Source organism: Oncorhynchus mykiss, chromosome 6 (genome assembly GCF_057628025.1).
Source record: "Oncorhynchus mykiss isolate SJ-2025 chromosome 6, ASM5762802v1, whole genome shotgun sequence".
In the NCBI taxonomy this organism is placed as follows: Eukaryota; Metazoa; Chordata; class Actinopteri; order Salmoniformes; family Salmonidae; genus Oncorhynchus; species Oncorhynchus mykiss.
The window spans coordinates 20,466,554-20,486,414 of record NC_143027.1 but is presented as its reverse complement, the minus strand read 5'-3'; the positions used below and the strand labels follow the sequence as shown (position 1 = coordinate 20,486,414).

Below are 19,861 nucleotides of genomic sequence, written 5' to 3'. Positions count from 1 at the left end.
CAATGCAAACTAATTACAATGTTTATCAATTTAAAACTGTACAATAAAATAAGGAAATGATCTTTATTTACATATTTCTTGGAACATTACCATGTTTACAAATGTAAAACAGTTTGAAATTGTTTATATTTTAACATTCAATTCCTTATATTTGCATTGACTAAAATAACTGTATGAATCTCACTTGCTGAACATCCTAAAAATAAGAGAATGATTTTAATATTTGTCCAAATTCTTAATCACCACATCTTAATCACTTTGATATAACGGACACATTCTAACCTGAGCTGGGTTTGAAATAGTTCAATAATTTATTAGCCTGACTGCTTTTAGCTGGAGCCTTCTTCTCTCTGGCCAGGGGGCTTTTGCCCTGTTTTTTCAAAGAGGAGGAAATCTTAAGGACAGGTATCTGTTGTCTCCACTCAGACAGTAGCTCTCTCTGAACCTCTGGAGGTAGTTCTGAGAACACCTTGGGGTCCACACTTCCTGGGAAACCACAGTCAGCTGACTGCCTCTGTGACACGAGGCCTGTAGAGGAGTTTCCCTCCTCCAAGAGGTCTGTGAGTGAATAGTGCAGGGAGGAGACTGTGTGTTCTTGTTGGTTGTTGGTTGTCGGTGCATTGGGCTGTCTGTCAAAGCCCTTCACAGTTTCTCTTAGGTCTATGGGAGTGCTGTGAAATGAGTCATTAAGTTTGCATGCAGCAGGCTGAGAGGAAGAGGCAGGCTGTTCTGAATGGTTGTGGTGAAATGAGTGGACTCTGTCTGCTGGATCAGATACTGTGGGTCTGACGGACTGAGTGCCATGGCTGTGGAGGCCATGGGTGGTCTCTGGGTAGGCAGCTGATAACAGTTCCTTCTGGATGTCCTCAGGCAGGAGTCTGAACACCTCAGGGTCAATGTTGGGGGGCAATGGATGAACATCTGTCATCCCAGGACTGTTGGTAATTTTATCATCTACTGTTCCACCTTTACAGCACTCACGCACTATAGGCCGCTGCTGAGAGGCCTCAGGGCTATGCATCGTTGACTGTGTGTAAGGCTTGATCTTAAGGTTGCTAGGTATGTCTGGTATCCAGTGTGATGCATCCTGACCAGTCAACTCCTCTGTCTTACCTTCAACATCAGATCCAGCCTGTCCACGGAGGTTACCAAGCACACTTTGAGACAGATCCTCCTAGAGGGGAAGAAGAGAGAAAGAGAAAGGATGCACATTTTCAGAATTCTAAAGATGACACATAAGGAGTACACATGGCAGGGTAAAGCCTGAGACAGAGATACTAGTTTACTTCTAATGGGTGACATCCACAGGTCTTCTTACCTGGCACCGAGAGGAGGCCTGTGTTTTCTCAGGAGATCTGTGTGTGAAGAAGGAGGCGATGGATCCCTTGCTGACAGCAGCACACTTGGCCTGCAGGTTACTGAAGCACACGTTGAGGAGGGTGAGGTGGAAGGCTGTGTTGGTGTCCACCATCTTGTGGAAGAGCTTCATGGCCATGGTGACCAGCTGGGCCAAGGCATCACAGTTGCCTGACAAATAACACAGCAGATTTAAGTGGTGTTAGCTGCTAAATGCACAGTAACTGATCTACCATTCAAGATCTGTGAAATCCATACTTAGAAATTAATGTACAGTTAAAATGTAGATACACAGTACAGTAGGTACTAAACAATAGCTACTGTATATTTGCTAAAGCCATTGGCAGTACATTGGCCGTTTCAATTCCTAATGACTTGCAGACAAAATATACTCCATATGTGTGAGAATTATTTAACAGGTACCAGAGGTTATCTTTTGCCCAATGTGGTTGGGGATGGGACACTGCCTGCTCTCCCGGCTGAACCACTTGTTGGTTGCAGAGTAACGCCTGATGGTCAGTCGAAGGGTCAAAGGCTGCCTGCCATCTTTATGCATCCTAAAACCAAGACAGCTTAGTTAAACTTAAGAGCAGAAACACTACTTGGAATTTCTGCACCTTGCAATTCAAACCTTATGCTTACCTGTCTAAAATGCTACTCAACAAATCTTTAACCTTCTGGCAAACTTCATTGGTTGAGGACATTTTCTTGAAGGAGTCTTCATTGCTAAGAGACTTGGTATGTTATGAAGACAGGGAGAAAAAAATACAGAAAGACATATCAATATGTGCACTGTAACAGTATTAGCTGAAAATTGATTATTGTATTGATCAGTTATCATCTCACACCTGTGGAGCACCAGTGGGGGTGACTGGAGTGTCATCAATGCCCAAAGCCAGGTTCTGGAGATGCTGAGCAGTGGAAACTCCAAACTCCCTCACCAGGTCAGCCAATGGGAAGAGCTGCAGGTCCTGCACACAAACCAATCCCAGGGCCTGAAGCCTCTTAGCAGTCTGGTGGCCTACTCCTGAAATGGGCCATAATGGGTAAAGAAAGGTAAAGCACTGAATGGCATGACAACAGATACAGAGGTGATTACGACTAGGGCTACATGGATCAACAACAGGTTGGATAATCTACCACTATACTCTACTTCATGTAGTGACTTGGATAACTTGCTGAGTGTCAAATTAGGAATAAAGCGCAAATCTATACCTGGTACTTTACGTAAACCATTTAGACTGCCCATAATGTCTTTCACACTCTCTGGCAAAAGTGTGGTTTGTTGATTTGGCTTGAAGACACCCGCCACCAGTTTGGCCAGCAGCTTACTGGTAGCAATGCCCGCACAGCCAGTGAGGCCCAGCTTGCTGTGGATCTCTGCTCTCAGTTCAGCTGCGATATGTGAGCCTACCGCTAGTCTAGGGTGTACCATGACTTTGGCATCCGAGGCTGAGTAGACAAAACAAAAACATACACAATTCACGGTTAAATTTCACATCATCTCAACCTGATTGCTAGTATGTAGACATGGAATTTCTAATAACTAAAGGCTAAGGTTAAGAATCCAAACCCACAGTGGCTCTAAATGTAGGAAACTGAAAGTGCAATGCAAATGTTTATACATTTAGCTTCACAGGTTGTTTCACAACCCATATCTTGGTTTCATAAGTCCCCCGTCTGAATGCTGCTAGATCTTATGCTACTCACTGTCAAGATTGTAAACGTGGCCTTCGTATGAATAGTGAGCAGACTCTGGGGTCTGTTCCATCCTCTTCTCCACCATCTCTGTGATGTCCATGAAGTTCTCATCAAACCCTAGCCGTTCTACTAATGGACAGAACGACATCAGCAACTCTAAATGGAGGAAAGCACAGAGACAGGTGAGAGTTTTTCCATAACAAAAAACTGATAGTAAGGTAGAATTCATTAGAGCGTAACACTGTGGCTATAAAAATTATTTATCTGATGTTTGTGAGATCATCACAGTTCTAGCTGTTTGTGGTGGTTAACTCCTTTCAAGAGTTACTGAGTTGATTACCTGTGACTTTGTAAGATGTCTCTCTGTAGTGCGTCAGGTCCTCTCCCTTGACCAGCACGAGCTGAGGGCACTTCTCTTTGGCATCCGTCACTAACATCAGCTTTGTCACACCAAGGTCCCTGGCCACGTAGTTACAGGTGACGATGATGTACTTTTGCTGAATACCTACAAGGAGTCCAGAGGGAAGTTGTTATGCAACCAGTGCTTCCGTTAACATGTTGAGAAACAATACTTAGACACAAAGAATAGGAGACAAAATAGAAATAGTATGTAAAATAAATCACCTAAAGGCACCTTCCGCAGTGCTGGGTTGCGGATCATTTCAACCTGGGCATAGAAACAGTCCAGGTCAAAATGCAGGATGACTCTCTGTACTGGTGGTGCAGGTACCTTACTGCAATATTTGCCCCCATGGATCACTGAAAGAGAGAAGGGCAGTTTCATAGTGAGAACAATTACAGGTGAAAGAGCTACTACACCAGTGGTTCCTAACCAGGGGTCCTCGGCCTATCCACAGGGGGTACTTGAGAAGACTCATGAGACCATAGACCTACTGGTAAAATGCACATGAGGGGGTACTTCAGGGGTACTCCTAGCCCTTGATCACGACTCCCAGTTCTATTACATTACACATAAGTCATTGGACGAATGCGTCTTCTGTATGGGGAAGTTTTGATAAGAGCCCAGATGCCATGTCTGAGCATTAACACGCACTGCTTGCGGTACAGTTTTGGAAGCATAAGAACCTCATCTTTCATATCAGGGAGAAAAAACAAAAGGTTAAATTGATACACATCTTTAGAGGCGCTAGCGGACTTACCATTTGGCAGAAGAGGCAATTGCCTCAGGCCTCACATCATCAAGGGGCCTCATAAGTTGAGCATATAAAATATATTATAATAATAATAATAATAATAATAATACTCCACTTGAGGCCCCCATGCTCCACTTGAGGCATAACAAAAATGTATAATTTTGTTTTATTGTATACCTATAGGGGTCCTTATTTATATACCTACAAGGGTCCTAAAATAAAATAGCTAAAATATCCTTGCTATGACCATCTTAAAACAATTCCATATGTTAGCTTAGTAGTAGTCATCTCGCTTTGCCATACCTCCAATATCGCATCACTGTCACACCTCCTTTGGAGGTCTGGATCATTTTTTCTTGCAAAAACAGTTTGAATGGTTTAATGGCTCCCAGCGGCAAGATTTTTGATAGGACTTTACGGTTCAAGAACCCTCTCTCCCCATGCCCATTGGTGCTACGTGTAATGTTTGCCACTGTTTTTAGACAGGGAAGGTCACATTTTGCAGAGAGTTGTTCTGTATGCTAGTTTGCAACATTGCAGAAAATGGATGAAAGCCTGGAAGAAAAACATAATTCTGTTTTGTTAGAATTTATTACATTTATTTTTACTTTATTTAGCCAAGTAGGCAAGTTGAGAACAAGTTCTCATTTACAACTGCGACCTGGCCAAGAATAAAGCAAAGCACTTCGACACATACAACCTCACAGAGTTACACATGGAATAAACAAACATACAGTCATTAATACAGTTGAAGAAAATCTATATACAGTCTGTGCAAATGAGGTAAGAAAAGGGCGGTAGGCAATAAATAGACCATGGTGGCGAAGTAATTACAATATACCAATTAGACACACTGATGTGCTCTATACATAAAATTGCATACATCAACATATTTTGATGGGGTTTTAAAATCAGCGATTTCCTGGCCATCCTCACCAAAGAATCGTCAGGCACTGTTGCACCTACAACATTCATCTAGTGAGCACTATTGGAGCTCCGTCCAAGCAAGGCATTTGACTGGTTTGATGTGTACCGAGGCGTCACCGTATTACACCGGGTCTCCACCCCTATTTAGCCATTTTTCAACAATGAACTTCCCCAGGCTTGCCCGTATTAGGGAACCCTGGTTCTCGACCAGGTTAGTTTAGTAGAAACCCAGCCTCGGGTCCTTAGACTCTATGGGGATACAATACACACTTCTTTAGAAGAAAGACAGGTGCTGATGATAATACTGACATCATCATTGAGGCAGAGGACATTCATTTTTTTTTTTATTGAACCTTTATTTAACTAGGCAAGTCAGTTAAGAACAACGTATGTGTAGCACATGTATCTGATGCTGTCTGGCCAAAAAGAGTATGGCATATAATAATTTTTTTTTGGGCCAGACAGCATCAGATACATTTAGTAAGACAGAGGGGCACTGTTTCCCTTGCTTGGATGCTTTCTCCGGTAAGATAGTGTCAACCACTCGCATGAGTGAAGGAGCGTTGGCGGGTGCACAGTGCACTGTTCGCATCCTGGAATCATTTTAGATGAACGTACGAAAGGTAAACTGCTTTGTGAAGTGATTTGTTTGACAATCAGATGAAAACATCCCAACTGGTTGTGTTCATGGCACATTTAAAGGTAATATATTTTTACTATAAGGGGGTCTGGAGGGGCTAAACGTGTGTTTATGGAAGACAGACACAAGACAATGGGACCACCTGTGCTAATTCGCTCTCTCGCATGCTCTGAAAACCTGTGTGTAACGGAAGAAGGCCTCCAGAAACGTGTTGTCACTGAAAAATACTTTTGGCTGCAACTGGTTAAAACAGTGACAGTAGGTGTGAAATTATTTTTTATGTGATATGAAAGTAAAGGGCTTTATATTTCTAGAACCACTGGACTAGGGTACTCTAGCCAGATCAACATTCAGTTGGTTGTACAGTAAGGAAAAAAGTTGGGAACCACTGGACTAGGGTACTCTAGCCAGATCAACATTCAGTTGGTTGTACAGTAAGGAAAACGGTTGGGAACCACTGGACTAGGGTACTCTAGCCAGATCAACATTCAGTTGGTTGTACAGTAAGGAAAAAGGTTGGGAACCACTGGACTAGGGTAGTCTGGGCAGAGCAACATTCAGTTGGTTGTACAGTAAGGAAAAAGGTTGGGAACCACTGGACTGGGGTACTCTAGCCAGATCAACATTCAGTTGGTGGTACAGTAAGGAAAACGGTTGGGAACCACTGGACTAGGGTAGTCTGGGAAGAGCAACATTCAGTTGGTGGTACAGTAGCTGAAAAAGGTTGGGAACCACTGGACTAGGGTACTCTAGCCAGATCAACATTCAGTTGGTGGTACAGTAACTGAAAAAGGTTGGGAACCACTGGACTAGGGTACTCTAGCCAGATCAACATTCAGTTGGTGGTACAGTAAGGAAAACGGTTGGGAACCACTGGACTAGGGTAGTCTGGGCAGAGCAACATTCAGTTGGTGGTACAGTAGCTCTCAAACTCTAGGCGACAGTCTGCCTTCTCCCTATTGTTCTCAGCCATTTGCTTCACCCACGACTGCCTCGTGTGAATTACAATATTGACGTTGTGTTTTAACGTTTAGAAACGTAAATCATTTATTGCAATATGGCTTTCGAAGCATATGCACTTGTCTTTCATCAGCGAGAAACAATTATTCACACAGAAAACATACACTTACTGTAGCGGTTTTGCACAGATCCATATAGCTATGGGTGCCCCCATACGAGGAAACTACACTTCCGCTACATATCCCGAGTTACACTTACACACAGGTGTTCAGAGCATGCTAGATAGTCTCGTCTTCCGTAAACAAGCGCTGTAACATGGATATATTGCCGTGTGGGAACACTAACAAGGTGTGTATTAATTTAACCTTTTGTTTTTTGAAAATTATTTCTCGCTGATATGAAATAAGGTCCGTTATGCTTCCAAAACCGTAGTGCAAGCGATGCATGTTAATGTTCAAACCGATAATCAGGGCTCTTAACAAAACTTTCCCCTACACAACACGCCTTCGTCCAATGACTCTTGTGTAACATTAATGCAATGGAACAGAGTCATGACCAAGGAGTGGTACAGTAACCGAAAAGGGTAGGCAAACACTGTTTACACACGGAGTATAGCATTACACACTTATTATTCACTACACTTAACATGCAATGTAAGCAAAGGAATATGCTTCCGTCATGTGGTGTCATTTGTGTTGTTTTCTTACCAACATGGGGGGGTTGAACAAAGTCCGAGCAAATGCTGTTCCAGTCAGTTTCATCCTCATAAATGTCCTCAACACCCACGTCCATTTCTAAACAACAAGAACATTCTGATGTACTCAAACATCTAATATGAATATGTTTGAGTGTTGTTTCGATTTTTCACGCAACACACGAACGTCTCTTGGATGTCTTCTTCTGATTCTGGGTTCGATGGCTTGAGCAGCAACAAGCGCATTTGCACCACCTACAGTTCTGAAGTACTTCCAGAGTAGCAGACAGACACAGCCACTTGGTGGTACCAGCCACTAGGCATATTTGTATTTTAGGCCTGGGGAAAGCTTTATCAATTACAGGTGGATTCCCTGTCAATTAATTTCAAATGTGCTAGCTTGACTCTTTACCAAAGCGAACTTATTTCACATGATCATGATCATCATCATCATTAATTTAAATGATTGCGCATGGCAGTCCACTATAATTTTTTTGACAGAATGTCCCGCGCCAAGACTGATGCTATAAAACTCACGTAACACTGACGTCATGACAGGTGCATAGTGTTGTGAGTGGACAATTAATGGAAAGCGCCCACGCGTGAATAAATGTTATTAAATATAGCCGGAGTACAGATACATTATAAGTAGTCGATGTTGTCTTCCATTGGGTTCTTCGCTGAAATAGACTGTCCATTTTTCAGACGTGACCACTGTAAGCGGCCCCACTGTCTGTACAAGCATGACAAAGACGAGCGAGGAATGTTTGACAACACCCTGTATGGGTCACCGGTAACAGCAGCAGGTCAGTCTGGTTTTATTGTAATTCATTTAATACAAATTCCCCGAAGTATTTTTTTTTTCTTCAGCTTGCCTTTAGTTTTGCCATAGTTTTCCAAAAAGGCATACTTGTTAATTGCCACATTACATCCTCAAGTGGAAATGGGCAGTAGCCCATCAATTTGAAACCGGATTACTTATTTTCAAATCTGCCTATAACCTAATTGCAGCGCATCAACCTGCCCTGACCATGTTGTAAGGAATTATGCGAGGTGGCTGCATTTTATTTTATTTTTTTCACTTTGGAAAAATAGTATGGCATGTAAGTGTAGTAATTTACGTCGTTTGATCTTCTTAATGACATCAGATTTCTATTTACTTTTTCTCCATGAACAGGTGTTTGGAAAACTCATTCCACTTCCATTAATGGAGTCCCACAGGTCAATGAAGCCAAAGACCCTTGCCTTTTGGAGTTGGAGAGGATCAACAAAGAAATTGAGACTGTTAAGAATGAGGTTGAGAAGGAGCAAAGGAGATTATCTCGTTACCAAACTGTGCAGGTGGACAGTGAAAGAACAGGGTCCAAGAAAGTCTTGATTGTCAAATCTGAAACCCCAGGTAAAGATCTGAATGGAAATAGTGTCAAGTCTAAACACAGGCAGTCAACTACAGTCTATTCTCCTGCCCGGAGGAAGTATGTGGTTGACAACTCCAAACCCAGGACTGATTTGGAATACGACCCCTTGTCCAACTTCTCAGCTTCTTTGCGATCTAGTGGTTGTTCTGAGTACAAACCAGGTAATGAGCAGAAAGTGAGAAGTGGGCAAGGTGTGAAGAGGACTAGAGAGAATGTTTGTAAGGAGGACCAAACTAAGCCACCTTCTCAAGAGTTCACTGCCTCACCAGCTAGTAGTAACAAGCTAGTTGATGACTCTGAAGAAGAAGGGGTCCTCATCATTGATATTCCACCTCTGGAGAGCGATAGAAAGAGGTGTCGGGCTCAGAAGCCCTGTAAGATCAACACAAACCAATCACAGGAAATCAAAGAGGAAGTCCACCCTGTTTTTGTTCCTACTGTGGCTCATGCTCCACTTAGTATTCCACTTCCTGTGTCCACTCCTGGTCCTGAAGTAGTCGAAGTCCTATCCCCACCTGCAGTGTCTGAGATTGTGAAAGATGATAACCTCAACACTTATGGCCTATCTAGTGTTTCCGCTAGTCGGGGAAATGATGGTGAACCCAGTGCTGAGAGTGTATTCGATGACTTGTCCAAATGCTTGGAAAACCTGAGGAGTGAAAGTGAGAGAATAGTTTGTTACCAAGAGGCTGAAGTCATTGCGGAAAGCAACTGTGTCCCAGAACCTGTGACTCTCAAAATGAGTCTATCATCCTTACAGACACACCACCATAATGAGCCAGTTAAGACTGATGTCAACTTACTGATGGCAGAGCCTGGATTGCTTGAACGTGAGCTTGCCTACAACTGTGTTGAGAACAGTAACCATCTTCAACCCAATGAAGTCTCATATGGACATGTATCTTCACTACCTCATCTTTTAGTCCCTCCCTCTGTCTACTCCCCCCATAAACTCCCCATTGAGACCCAGAGAAGTGAGCAGCCAGTAGCACAGAGCTCTGCTCAGAGTTACTGGTCACCTGTACAAAGTGTATCATCAGTGCCATGTCTGCAGAAAATACCAGGCCAAACGTCAGCGCTTGATTTCTCCCTGCCTAGTCCAGTTCCGGGAGCAAACTTTGTAGAGCAAGCGGCCACTACTGTGGGTTTCACCCAATGCCAGCTGTCATATGGGCCAACTGCGTCAGGGACTAATGGAGTAGAATTACAATCTGCTCCTTTAGAGCAGCCTACTGTGGAAGCAATGAATGAACACATTGTTATTGATTCAAATTCTGAGGAGCTCGAGTATTCAGAGTTATCTGATAGTGACACAATGGAGGAATGCTATCGTATCTTCATGGAGGAAGCCAACAAGGGTGAAGAGGGATCGACAGACCAGGCTTGTACACCTGTAAGTGCATGCAAACAGACATTGGGTGGGCTAATTGTACAGTTCAATGGAGATAGGAAAATGTTGTCATTGTGTGTTTTAGGTAGACGCTGTGGATGTGGAGACACCAGGGTTAGCAGTGAAACCCAAACCGTTGCCAGGACCCAGGAAGAGGGTGGCCCATGTGTCCAGATATACTGAGGTACACTATTGAAGGCTACAACTCAAGCATATGAATTACTTTATTAACTGTGATTCATGAAACTTTACTTATTGTAATTGACTGCCTTCCTGTCCTACAGCCACCGGTGGGCAAAAGCAAAGCCCAGGTGATCGTTCCTTTCCGTGGAGGAGCCCCCCAGTTGTCCAACCCCTCTAAGATCCAGCAGCTGCAGCAGAGGGCCTCCGTTTTGTCCGCTGCTCTGAAAGGAGGCCAGGCGTTCATCTCCAACTCACAGAGAAAAATGGTGATGCTGCCTTCTCCTGCTCATCAGGCCAGTCATCAGGCCACCCACCATCCTGTTCAATACCTCATTCACCAGCCAACTCACCAAGCTACTATGCAAAACTGTAAGAGTCCATATCTTTAATGTGTAAACTATACTTTTGTATGTGTGAGGAATGTACCAACCACTGCAATTTGACATTGTAAATGCTAAAGTACAACAGGGTGATGTTGAGGTGAAAATGCACTCCTCCAGTCAGTTGGCATGTATATCCTATTGTACATATTTTGTCTGTTATGCATCAGAATATTTCATCTATATTATATGCATCTTATTTCCATCTGTACATGATACTAAGTTATTGGTTATATATTTTCCCTGCTAGCATGTGTGAATGTCATACCTGTGGGAACAGCCATCCAGGTGGGCAACAACCTGCACTTCATCCTCCCAGAGGGAAGCTACACTCTGCCCATCACTCCAGCTAATTCTCCAGTCACCCCGGTCCATACCCCGGTCCATACCCCAGTCCATACTCCAGTTACACCTGTTCCTGTACAACCTCAGCCTACTGCCTATATCCCTGCTAAGGTGAGTACCAACATAATGTAGAGGTGGAATGAAATGGCTTTAGTGGTTTTCTTTGTATTGACACAGTAGCACATTACTGAGCAGATTATTTTCATTAGCGCTTGCATACATATCTTTTCTAAAAAAACTGCATGGCAAGGTCATTTGTTTTGTTTCTCAAGTAAAAAATCATTACTTTGCTTTTGACCTCCCAGCCCATTCCTACCAAACGTAAGGCCAAGATGCGTCCTGAGGTCAGCGCCAAAGTCCCACATGATGTACGGCAGCGCTATGTAAACCTGTTTGTAGAGGAATTCCTCAAAACGTCCGTCACTGTACAAGATGCTTTTGAAAAGGTTTGACCCAGGGCAGTCAACATTTCTACTAGCCATGATTATATTAAATGGGAATTGTAATACATGTTGCCATGACCTATTGTTTTATGTTGGAAGCTGTGACAGTGTGATTTATACTTTAGGCTCTTGCTGAGGAGAAGACTGTGTATGATCGCAGCATCAACAAACTCAAGTATCTGAGTGTTGCAGTGAATGCACTGAAGAGGCTGAAGAACCAGAGCTCCGTCTCTGTCAAAGGTGGGAATCTACAGCAACTGAGTGAATGTATTCTAAATTGCTTTTTGATTACTTGCAATAGTATTATATTGTTAAATATGTTGTGGTGGGACAGATGTAAACAAAGGACATTTTGGGCTTCGCAACTCAAGTTGAATTGTTTCTTGTCTGTTCATTTGCAGCTGGAAATGAAACTAATGTCCAGTTGTCCAAAGGAAATATTCCACTCAATGAAAAAGCACTTTGGGGAAATGGTATCATGCATTCCTCAACACACATTTTCATTAAAGGATAAGATTTTTTTCTAAGTTATGCTATGCGTCATATCAAAATCTTGACTGCCTTTCTGACACTTCCATGACTCATTTAGCTTTCCTATTCATTTTCTGCTGAAGGAGATGTTGCATTGTATGACAGTTTGAAGGAGCACATTCTGTCAGAGGAGATATTGACGGAGAATAACTATCCTCTTCAGCACCCAGAGAAATCTGGCAGTGCCATATTGTACCGTGAAGACTATAAAAAGGGAATCACTGATCGTGAGTACAGTATGACGCACTGCATTGTTCAGGTCTATATTGCTGAGTAATGTAAAAATGTACCTCTTGGAATGTGACATTTGGTCATAAGCATGTATTGCCTGTAGCAAGCCAAGCATGTAAAATACATCAATAGGCCAGGGGTATTCAAATCCAACCCTGGAGGTACTGAGAGTACTGTTTCTCTGTTGCTGATAATTACTTGCACACACCTGGTGTCCCAGTTCTGAATTAGTCCCTGATTATTTTATTTATTTATTTGACCTTTATTTAACTAAGCAAGTCAGTTAAGAACAAATTCTTATTTTCAATGATGGCCTAGGAACAGTGGGTTTAACTGCCTGTTCAGGGGCAGAACGACAGCTCAGGGGTTTGAACTTGCAACCTTCCGGTTAACTAGTCCAACGCTCGAACCACTAGGCCCCATAAAGGATAAGATTTTAGAGGGGAACAATGAAAGAAAGCTGTGGAACTGGCTTCAACGGTTCATATTTTAATTTTAGGCCTGTGGTATGAGTCATTTCCCTAGGACTGGTCTACCTTGGCTATTGTAGTCAACATGGACCTGTTCTTCCATGTTCTTTTCATCATTCCCCATTCCAGAAGAGGGCATACTCCAGCTTTATAATGTCTTTGCTTTCAGGGCTCTGTTTAACTCCTGAATTGGCAACTTGTGTTTTTGTTTGTTTCTGGGGGAAAAGCTTTGAAGAGGATTTGCTGTCGGTGTGGGGCCACTTACTCTGTGAACCAAGTGGGAAAGCACACTCGCAAGGAGGAGTGCAACTACCACTATGGGAAAGGAGTTGAGAAGAAGGGTGAGAGGACGTTATGGTATGTTTTAAATGTCTGAATACAGATATTTAATAACTTGCTATTACTGTACAGTTCCAGGTGGAGTGGAAACACGCTACAGCTGCTGTGAAGGTGTGGCTGGGTGCCCTGGATGCCAAGTCTTCAAGGTAAGAAGATGACTGGTGCATCACACTTATTTTCCTTAAGACCCTTCAAAGATGTCAGGGAACATTTTGTATTGCTCACACATGTCTCCCCCCTCAGCTGCATGTCCATGATGCAGTTAGCCTGGATGGCTTTGTCAGTACCCTTCCAAGGCCTGCCTCTGACAAGGGATGCCCGGGTGTGTTCTCAGTCGACTGTGAAATGGTGAGATTCAACAGTCACATTATGGAATTCATAGGCAACATTTTGCATGACATGCCAATTAAGGTTGGGTCAGTGTGTTTTGAATATCAATGTCCACACTGCCACACTAGTGATCTGGTGAAGTTTATTGTATGATTAATACATTTATTTTTCTTCAGTGCTATACCACTCAAGGTCTGGAGCTGGCCAGAGTGACTGTTGTCAACTCCAGTTTGCAGGTCATCTATGACACCTTTGTGAAACCTGATAATGACGTCATTGACTACAACACCAGGTAAGGCCACATAACACTTCATAATTAATATTGAATCTTGACAGACTGCTTTTATTTAATCCAGTATTTTTGACAAGGATGGCATGGAAGTCATTATTGCTCTCTTTTCCTCAGGTTTTCAGGCATCAATGAAGCTGATGTGAAAGGAACAAGCTCGTCCATCCGAGACGTTCAGGAGACTCTACTGAGCTTTGTCAGTGCTGAGACTATACTGATCGGCTACGGCTTGGAATCTGACCTCTGTGCACTGAAGGTGAGTTGTGCTGCATTATTTAACTATTTATTAGTGAATGGACACTGATATGGAAAGTCAATATCACTCTTTTTTTCGATACATCAAATAAAACAACATTACTACGATCCTCTTAGAGCATGCTTTTTTAGTCCTGACTAGGCCTAATCTGTGTCTGGGAAACTGGCCCATAAAGTTTGTCACCTTGCCTGTCTCAGCTGCTCCATGGCACCGTGGTGGACACCTCTGTGTCGTTCCCCCACCGCCTAGGCCTGCCTCATAAGATGACCCTCCACAACCTGACAGCAGACTACCTCAGGAGGATCATCCAGGAGAGTGGTGGGTCAAACACAAACAAGTCTGACAGTGGGGAGGATGTCCATCTACTGTGTGTCATTAAACATTTTTTTATACCGTCAAACTGATCATGGTGAAATCAGGGAGACATGTTGCATGAATGTTCTTAATGAAAAATATTTCACAATCCCAATTCTGTCCATTCACTACATTTAAAAAAATGTTCTTAGAACACTAATAAAAAGGAACGTTACAGGTGAGAAGGAAACTCTGCGCGAGAATATTTTGTGTTGCGTAGGAGGCTAAAGTCCTAAAACATGTATCCACTAATGCGAGAATCATTCCTGATCCAAGGCTTTCTGATACATGTAAGATATATCCAGGCCTACATTAGTCTTGCAGTAACAGTGTGTATGGCATTGTTCCTGTCTCTTCCAGTGGGTGGCCATGACTCAGCAGAAGATGCTGCTGCCTGTATGGAGCTCATGCTGTGGAAGGTCAAAGAAGATGGCAAAACTAAACGATGGTGATCTGAATAAAACTGGCATCGCCCACCTTCGTTATTCATGAAATCACAGAGATGTATGTTAAAATGTCACTTATTTGTATAAAGGGGAAGTGTTGTTGGCTAATTTCTTCAAATGGTCTGGGTAGGCTTGGAGAGGTAAATTATATTTTATGTACATTTGTTTTTTGATGGAATTCATTTTTGTTTAATCTTTGTTCAATTATGTTATGCTTCTCAGTCTCTTATGCCAATGTAGTTATTATTTGGGGATGCACTCAACACTGGGAAAGAATAATATATATATATTGAAAGTAAAAGCACAGTAAAGAAATCTGTTGTGGGGTATTATTGTTATTATGATCATGGTTGATGGAAATTGCAGCATTATGCTTTCATAGCGGTGTGTGACACCTGAGGAGATTAGAGTCAAGTCCAACATCCAATAAACTCAATGTGAGCAAGAAACAGGCCCCTCCCCAGTCTATCTACAGTCCTCAACACTTTCAGATGTTATGTGATGATACATAAAACCTCAGTGTCACTGAGGATAAACTATTTCAATAATTATTTAACACCATTCTTTTGAAAGAACAGGTCCAACTTGTGTAAAGCCTGTAATTTCCTCTACAACCAGGCAATGAATGCAAACGTTAACTAAAATAAATGGAACGTACAATATGAGACAAAACATTATGTTTGGTGGCTATCACTTCTCCCTGATGAGGAAGAAAGTCAAGTAACAGTATTGAAATAATATTGCCTGGTGCTGAACCCATAAATTGAATGAATAGAACGGGCAAGGGACCTCTAACCCTGGCAATTTGACTGATTAAACTCATGGATACACTCAATTGCTGCCTGGTATTACGATGCAATCATTTCCATGGTAATATAGAATGTTAATTCAAATGAGGCTAACTGATGTGGCTCATGCAATGGAATGTATTTTTTTGTAATGTCAGTTGAGTTGATTTAACAAATCACAACACATGTTGATGTTTTTACTTACTGCTTTTATTTCCTGCTCTTACGTGCACACTCAAAGGCTTCCAGTCCACCCATTATGCCATAATTGACGTGAATAGAGATGTCCATTGTATTTATATGGCTGAAGCTGTCACTCTGCCTTGCTTTTAAACTTGGTTCCATAACAGCAACTCCTGATGCAGAAGAAGCCTGTTTTGATGAAGAGGAGGGTTAGGAGCAGCAGGACAGCCAGAAGCAGAGCCAGCACATCCAGGCTGTGGTACTGGTACCAGGTGAGCTGTTGGGCCTGGAACCTCTGTTTCTCATAGTGAACTCCAGCCAGAACAATGCCTCATCCTTAGGACTGAGCGGTCTGTGATAATGGATTCTGGACAGCCTCATGGCGTTCTCCCTATACCTGTTGATCAATTCTCAGATGACCTAGAATACGTAGGGCCTTCTATTTATTTAATATATTTAATAAAGATGTGTATTCATGTGATAGCAAACTAGTTGCTCATTTACTCTGTACTCTGTAGCAAAATAAATGTTTGTGAAAATGAGGACAACTTACGATGGGTTATTGATCACATCATTGAGTCCATCCACAAGGTCCCAGGTTTGCATGGAGTTGAAGTCCATGATGACAGCAACTCCCTTGGCCTTCATATGGATCATATTGTCTGGCTGGTCAGCAAACATAGGAATACCCACCATGGGAACCCCATTGTAAATATCCTCATAGATTCCATTGGTTCCACCATGGGTGATCAATGCTCTAGTTTTAGATTGGTTTATGCACTATACCAAACAGGCATAATAATGAATTATTGTCTTTGTTATAAAAAACCCATAGCTACCCAGCAGGTCGTTCTGTGGGATCCAGTTGTACACTCTGGTGTTGGGAGCCAGAGTCTCAGGCTTCTCCTCACTGTGCCTCCACAGAATCTGGCCATGACAGGGACATATTTATATGTTATTATTTATAATTTATTATATTTTATATTGAACTGTTTAAGTATGTTACACAGGCTGCACAAGACAGATGCAACACGTCTACTTGGTTTGCTGTAAATAAGAACCAGTAATAGAACAAATATGCTTAGGGAATGTTCTACTGTAGGTCTAAAGGTTCTCTCTGACCTTCTGTGGTATCTATCCCAGGGCTGAGGCAATCATATCCACCTGCTCTGTGGTATCTGTCCCAGGGCTGAGGCGATCATATCCGCCTGCTCTGTGGTATCTGTCCCAGGGCTGAGGTGATCATATCCGCCTGCTCTGTGGTCATGTTCCTGATCATGGACCCCAGAGTGAACACAACAATGGCGTGATCTCCAGAGCTCTGCACAAACTCCTCCAGGGCCTGATGGGACAGTAGTCCTCTCACTTCACCACAGAGCCATAAATAGAACTCTACTGTATATCTAGCTCTTTGTATTGTTCTGTTTCAAACATTTACATTTTAATAATTTAGCAGACGCTCTTATCCAGAGCGTAATGACATTGACATGACTATGACATGACATGGCTAAAACATGACCATAATGTACTTTGTAGGCTTAGTTAGAATGACATTGTGTATGCAACGGATGCTGCGGAGAAGACAAACGGATATCTGTGAGGACAGATTGATGTTGATATACCTAATATGTTTTGTAGTGATGCTGATTTAAGGTAAGTGTGCTTTTGCCATAGCCTACCTCTGGTAAGAGCTTGGCGGTCTTGCAGTGGATTCCTCCAACAAATTTGAAGTTTGGGAGGAAAGGTCGGGGGTACTCAAAGTCCCAGTATGTACGGACCAGCCAGAGATCAGCGTTTCCTATCATCGCACAAGTTGTTGTTGGCTACAAATCAGTAGAATTAAGTGGTATTTGCATCAGAACTGACATTTAAATATAAATAAATACACTATGCTACGTTATTCTGTAGTTATCATCAAATGTGGCTACCTCATCCAATGATACTGTAACAGCTCACCTATAGCATCACTGTAGTAGTCATCTATATCACGCCAAAAGACGTATAGAACAGGAAATTCCTCAGTCTCAGCAAAATTAATTTTGTCCGTTCATTTTACCATGGCACTAGGGACGTAGAATGGTAGGCCGGAAGCTGCCCACAGAGCTTCTCCCTGGTGTGGGCGATAGAGAAACGTGTACACCAGAGGAAGTCCCAGCATCTCTACCACCAGCTTACTGCCAGGCCAAATGGAATCAGCTAATAGAAGTTCATACTTGGCCTCTCTCAGTCTCTCCATGACGCTCTCTGACTTTAACAGTCCATCCACAATCTGCATGTTTTGCTGAATTTGTCTTTGTATGAGTTCATCAAGTCTCCAGTGGATCTGCCAGTAGTACAGGTGGTCCATCTCGTACATGGAAAAATGTATGAACTCCTCAAGGCAATCCTCCACAGAGACTGAGCCATTGAAGGGTTGGTAGCTGAAGCGAGAGCATTCCGTGGGGTCTATGTACAGAGAAGCACTGTTTACCAGCACTGTAACATTGTGGCCTCTGTCTATTAGTCTCCAATACAGGCTTGAGGTTGATCCAGTGACTGCCTTCAGTGTGCCAAACTAATATGTTTCCACAGTCTATGCACCCTATGATATATAACTGTATGATTATTTAAGCCGGTATGCTCTGCCTGCCAGCCTCATGGTAAGTGTGTAGACAGGGTCTATAATCAATCCTTTTTAAACTAGTCATTTAAGTCAAGCAATCATTAACTGAAGAACTTGAACTCTGAATCATAGTGGTACTCATCTTATCTCATGCCACCGGGTAAAAGAGCAAACCGGTGGACTTTGGGGGTGAAAGGTAAAAGCCTACATTGTAAATCTGAAAATAGTCAACACACAGAGAAAGTCAACAAAGTAAAACAACTATAAAAGTGTATAGAAGTCTTCATTCAAAATGTTTGTGTTACTACTACGTGTGACAAACTATTACATTTGGTAATAGATATTTCTAAACTTCCTCGCTAACGACAGTATAGTTTATTTTATAGGCCCCTATCTCTGTTTAGCAAGTGAGATGTAGAAGCATAGTTGTCAGGTAAATTCGGCAGCTGGTTTAAGTGTGGAGCCACAGAGTTTTCCCAGGGTCAGGGTTGGGTGAATAGACAGTGTATACCAGCCTTCAGAAAGTTTTTCTCTGGGAAATAACGGTCCTCGGCTACTGTTGTTGTGAAGGATGTAGGTGTATACAGTACATGTGGTCAGTAGAGCTTTTAGTGCGTAGTGTTTGATATATACATGTGAACAAGATTTATTGGAAGTTGTTATTCTCGAAATGGTTTCTCTCTCTAACCATCCCTGGTACTTCCCTCCCAACTCCCTCCCTCTGGCCCCTCCCTCTGGCCCCTCTCTCTCTCTCTCTCTCTCTCTCTCTCTCTCTCTCTCTCTCTCTCTCTCTCTCTCTCTCTCTCTCTCTCTCTCTCTCTCTCTCTCAGTGCCTGGGTTTGGGTTACAGTGTGTTGCTTTTTGAAGTCTACATTTGCATAATCTGATTAGAATGTGGGATTGTCAGTGGTGGGCCCTATAAGAAAGTGCTCCAGAGGAGAGGGTGCTGTCCAGCCAAGAATGGGGTCCCCATTCCGCCGATGAGCCTGAACCTGCATCCATCCCTCATTGGGCTGCCCTCTTCTCCCTGTCCTCGCTGGGGAAGACCCGAGCAATGGAGAGGAGGGAAAAAGGGGGAGGAAAGGAAGTGATGGGGAAGGAGGAGGGGGAGATTGAAAAATTTAAACATGCAGTGTGAATTGGTTTAAGGGGATAAAGAGCTCAGGGCCTATCGGTTGGCACCCAGCTCCAGAAAATATTTTTCATGGCACCTCAGCCAGGAGAGAGGGCTTGATCTGGTCCATTGTGATAACAGATTCAGACAGTGTGTTAGACGTAGATAAGGAAATGTGCTCTCAATAGACCATTACCACTGTACTTGGGAGAGAATAGTCAATCAGGCAAATATCCTTGGATGAGGAGATGAGCAGAATACAGATTTGATTTTCAGTAGCTAGTGAGTTTGACATTATCCTGCTGAAATGTTGTCAGGGAAGCATCTACTGTGATTG

General features: G+C 42.7%; 3 protein-coding genes across 5 annotated transcripts; 1 reads left to right on the top strand and 2 right to left on the bottom strand.

Moving 5' to 3' along the window:
* Positions 1-49: 49 nt before the first annotated feature.
* Positions 50-7,958, bottom strand: poli (polymerase (DNA directed) iota). The gene is made up of 10 exons (XM_021605522.3): positions 7,446-7,958; positions 3,682-3,816; positions 3,398-3,562; positions 3,067-3,213; positions 2,572-2,808; positions 2,205-2,383; positions 1,999-2,090; positions 1,780-1,913; positions 1,319-1,527; positions 50-1,174 (listed from the first exon to the last, which is right to left on the bottom strand). Exons 1-10 carry the CDS (start codon positions 7,528-7,530, stop codon positions 278-280), a joined length of 2,280 nt encoding a protein of 759 aa, XP_021461197.3. The 5' UTR covers positions 7,531-7,958; the 3' UTR covers positions 50-277.
* Positions 3,065-16,291, top strand: zgc:152968 (EloA-BP1 and REX1_like domain-containing protein). Of its 3 annotated transcripts, none has more exons than XM_021605520.3 (17): positions 3,065-3,239; positions 8,138-8,238; positions 8,610-10,243; positions 10,326-10,424; positions 10,525-10,792; positions 11,054-11,259; positions 11,454-11,594; positions 11,717-11,831; positions 11,993-12,064; positions 12,206-12,349; positions 13,051-13,164; positions 13,235-13,308; positions 13,406-13,510; positions 13,669-13,784; positions 13,899-14,037; positions 14,235-14,355; positions 14,752-16,291. In XM_021605520.3, the coding sequence occupies exons 1-17, from the start codon at positions 3,190-3,192 to the stop codon at positions 14,841-14,843; spliced, it is 3,591 nt and encodes a 1,196-aa protein (XP_021461195.3). In that variant the 5' UTR covers positions 3,065-3,189; the 3' UTR covers positions 14,844-16,291. The 3 variants fall into 3 exon arrangements, with proteins under 3 accessions (XP_021461195.3, XP_021461196.3, XP_036835463.2); XM_021605521.3 differs by lacking the exon at positions 3,065-3,239 and adding an exon at positions 6,931-7,086; XM_036979568.2 differs by lacking the exon at positions 3,065-3,239 and having other exon boundaries at positions 7,996-8,238.
* Positions 15,939-19,654, bottom strand: LOC110525429 (UDP-glucuronosyltransferase 2A1). Its single transcript, XM_090239400.1, is given in 10 exon segments — positions 15,939-16,099; positions 16,102-16,205; positions 16,362-16,737; positions 17,021-17,150; positions 17,488-17,633; positions 17,762-17,890; positions 17,893-17,942; positions 17,944-18,309; positions 18,311-18,402; positions 19,622-19,654. Coding segments are annotated over 10 exon segments (1,587 nt in total).
* Between the last annotated feature and the right edge of the window lie 207 nt (positions 19,655-19,861).

What these genes read in the sequence shown, in the direction of transcription:
- poli (XM_021605522.3), bottom strand. Translation starts at nt 7,530, where the DNA reads ATGGACGTGGGTGTTGAGGACATTTATGAGGATGAAACTGACTGGAAC. An exon ending in GACATCTTACAAAGTCACAG is followed by an intron (nt 3,214 to 3,397) that starts GTAATCAACTCA and finishes TCCTCCATTTAG; the next exon opens with AGTTGCTGATGTCGTTCTGT. An exon ending in TGGTTTACGTAAAGTACCAG is followed by an intron (nt 2,384 to 2,571) that starts GTATAGATTTGC and finishes GGCCCATTTCAG; the next exon opens with GAGTAGGCCACCAGACTGCT.
- zgc:152968 (XM_021605520.3), top strand. Translation starts at nt 3,190, where the DNA reads ATGGACAGAACGACATCAGCAACTCTAAATGGAGGAAAGCACAGAGAC. An exon ending in ATGTGTCCAGATATACTGAG is followed by an intron (nt 10,425 to 10,524) that starts GTACACTATTGA and finishes CCTGTCCTACAG; the next exon opens with CCACCGGTGGGCAAAAGCAA. An exon ending in GTCATTGACTACAACACCAG is followed by an intron (nt 13,785 to 13,898) that starts GTAAGGCCACAT and finishes TCTTTTCCTCAG; the next exon opens with GTTTTCAGGCATCAATGAAG.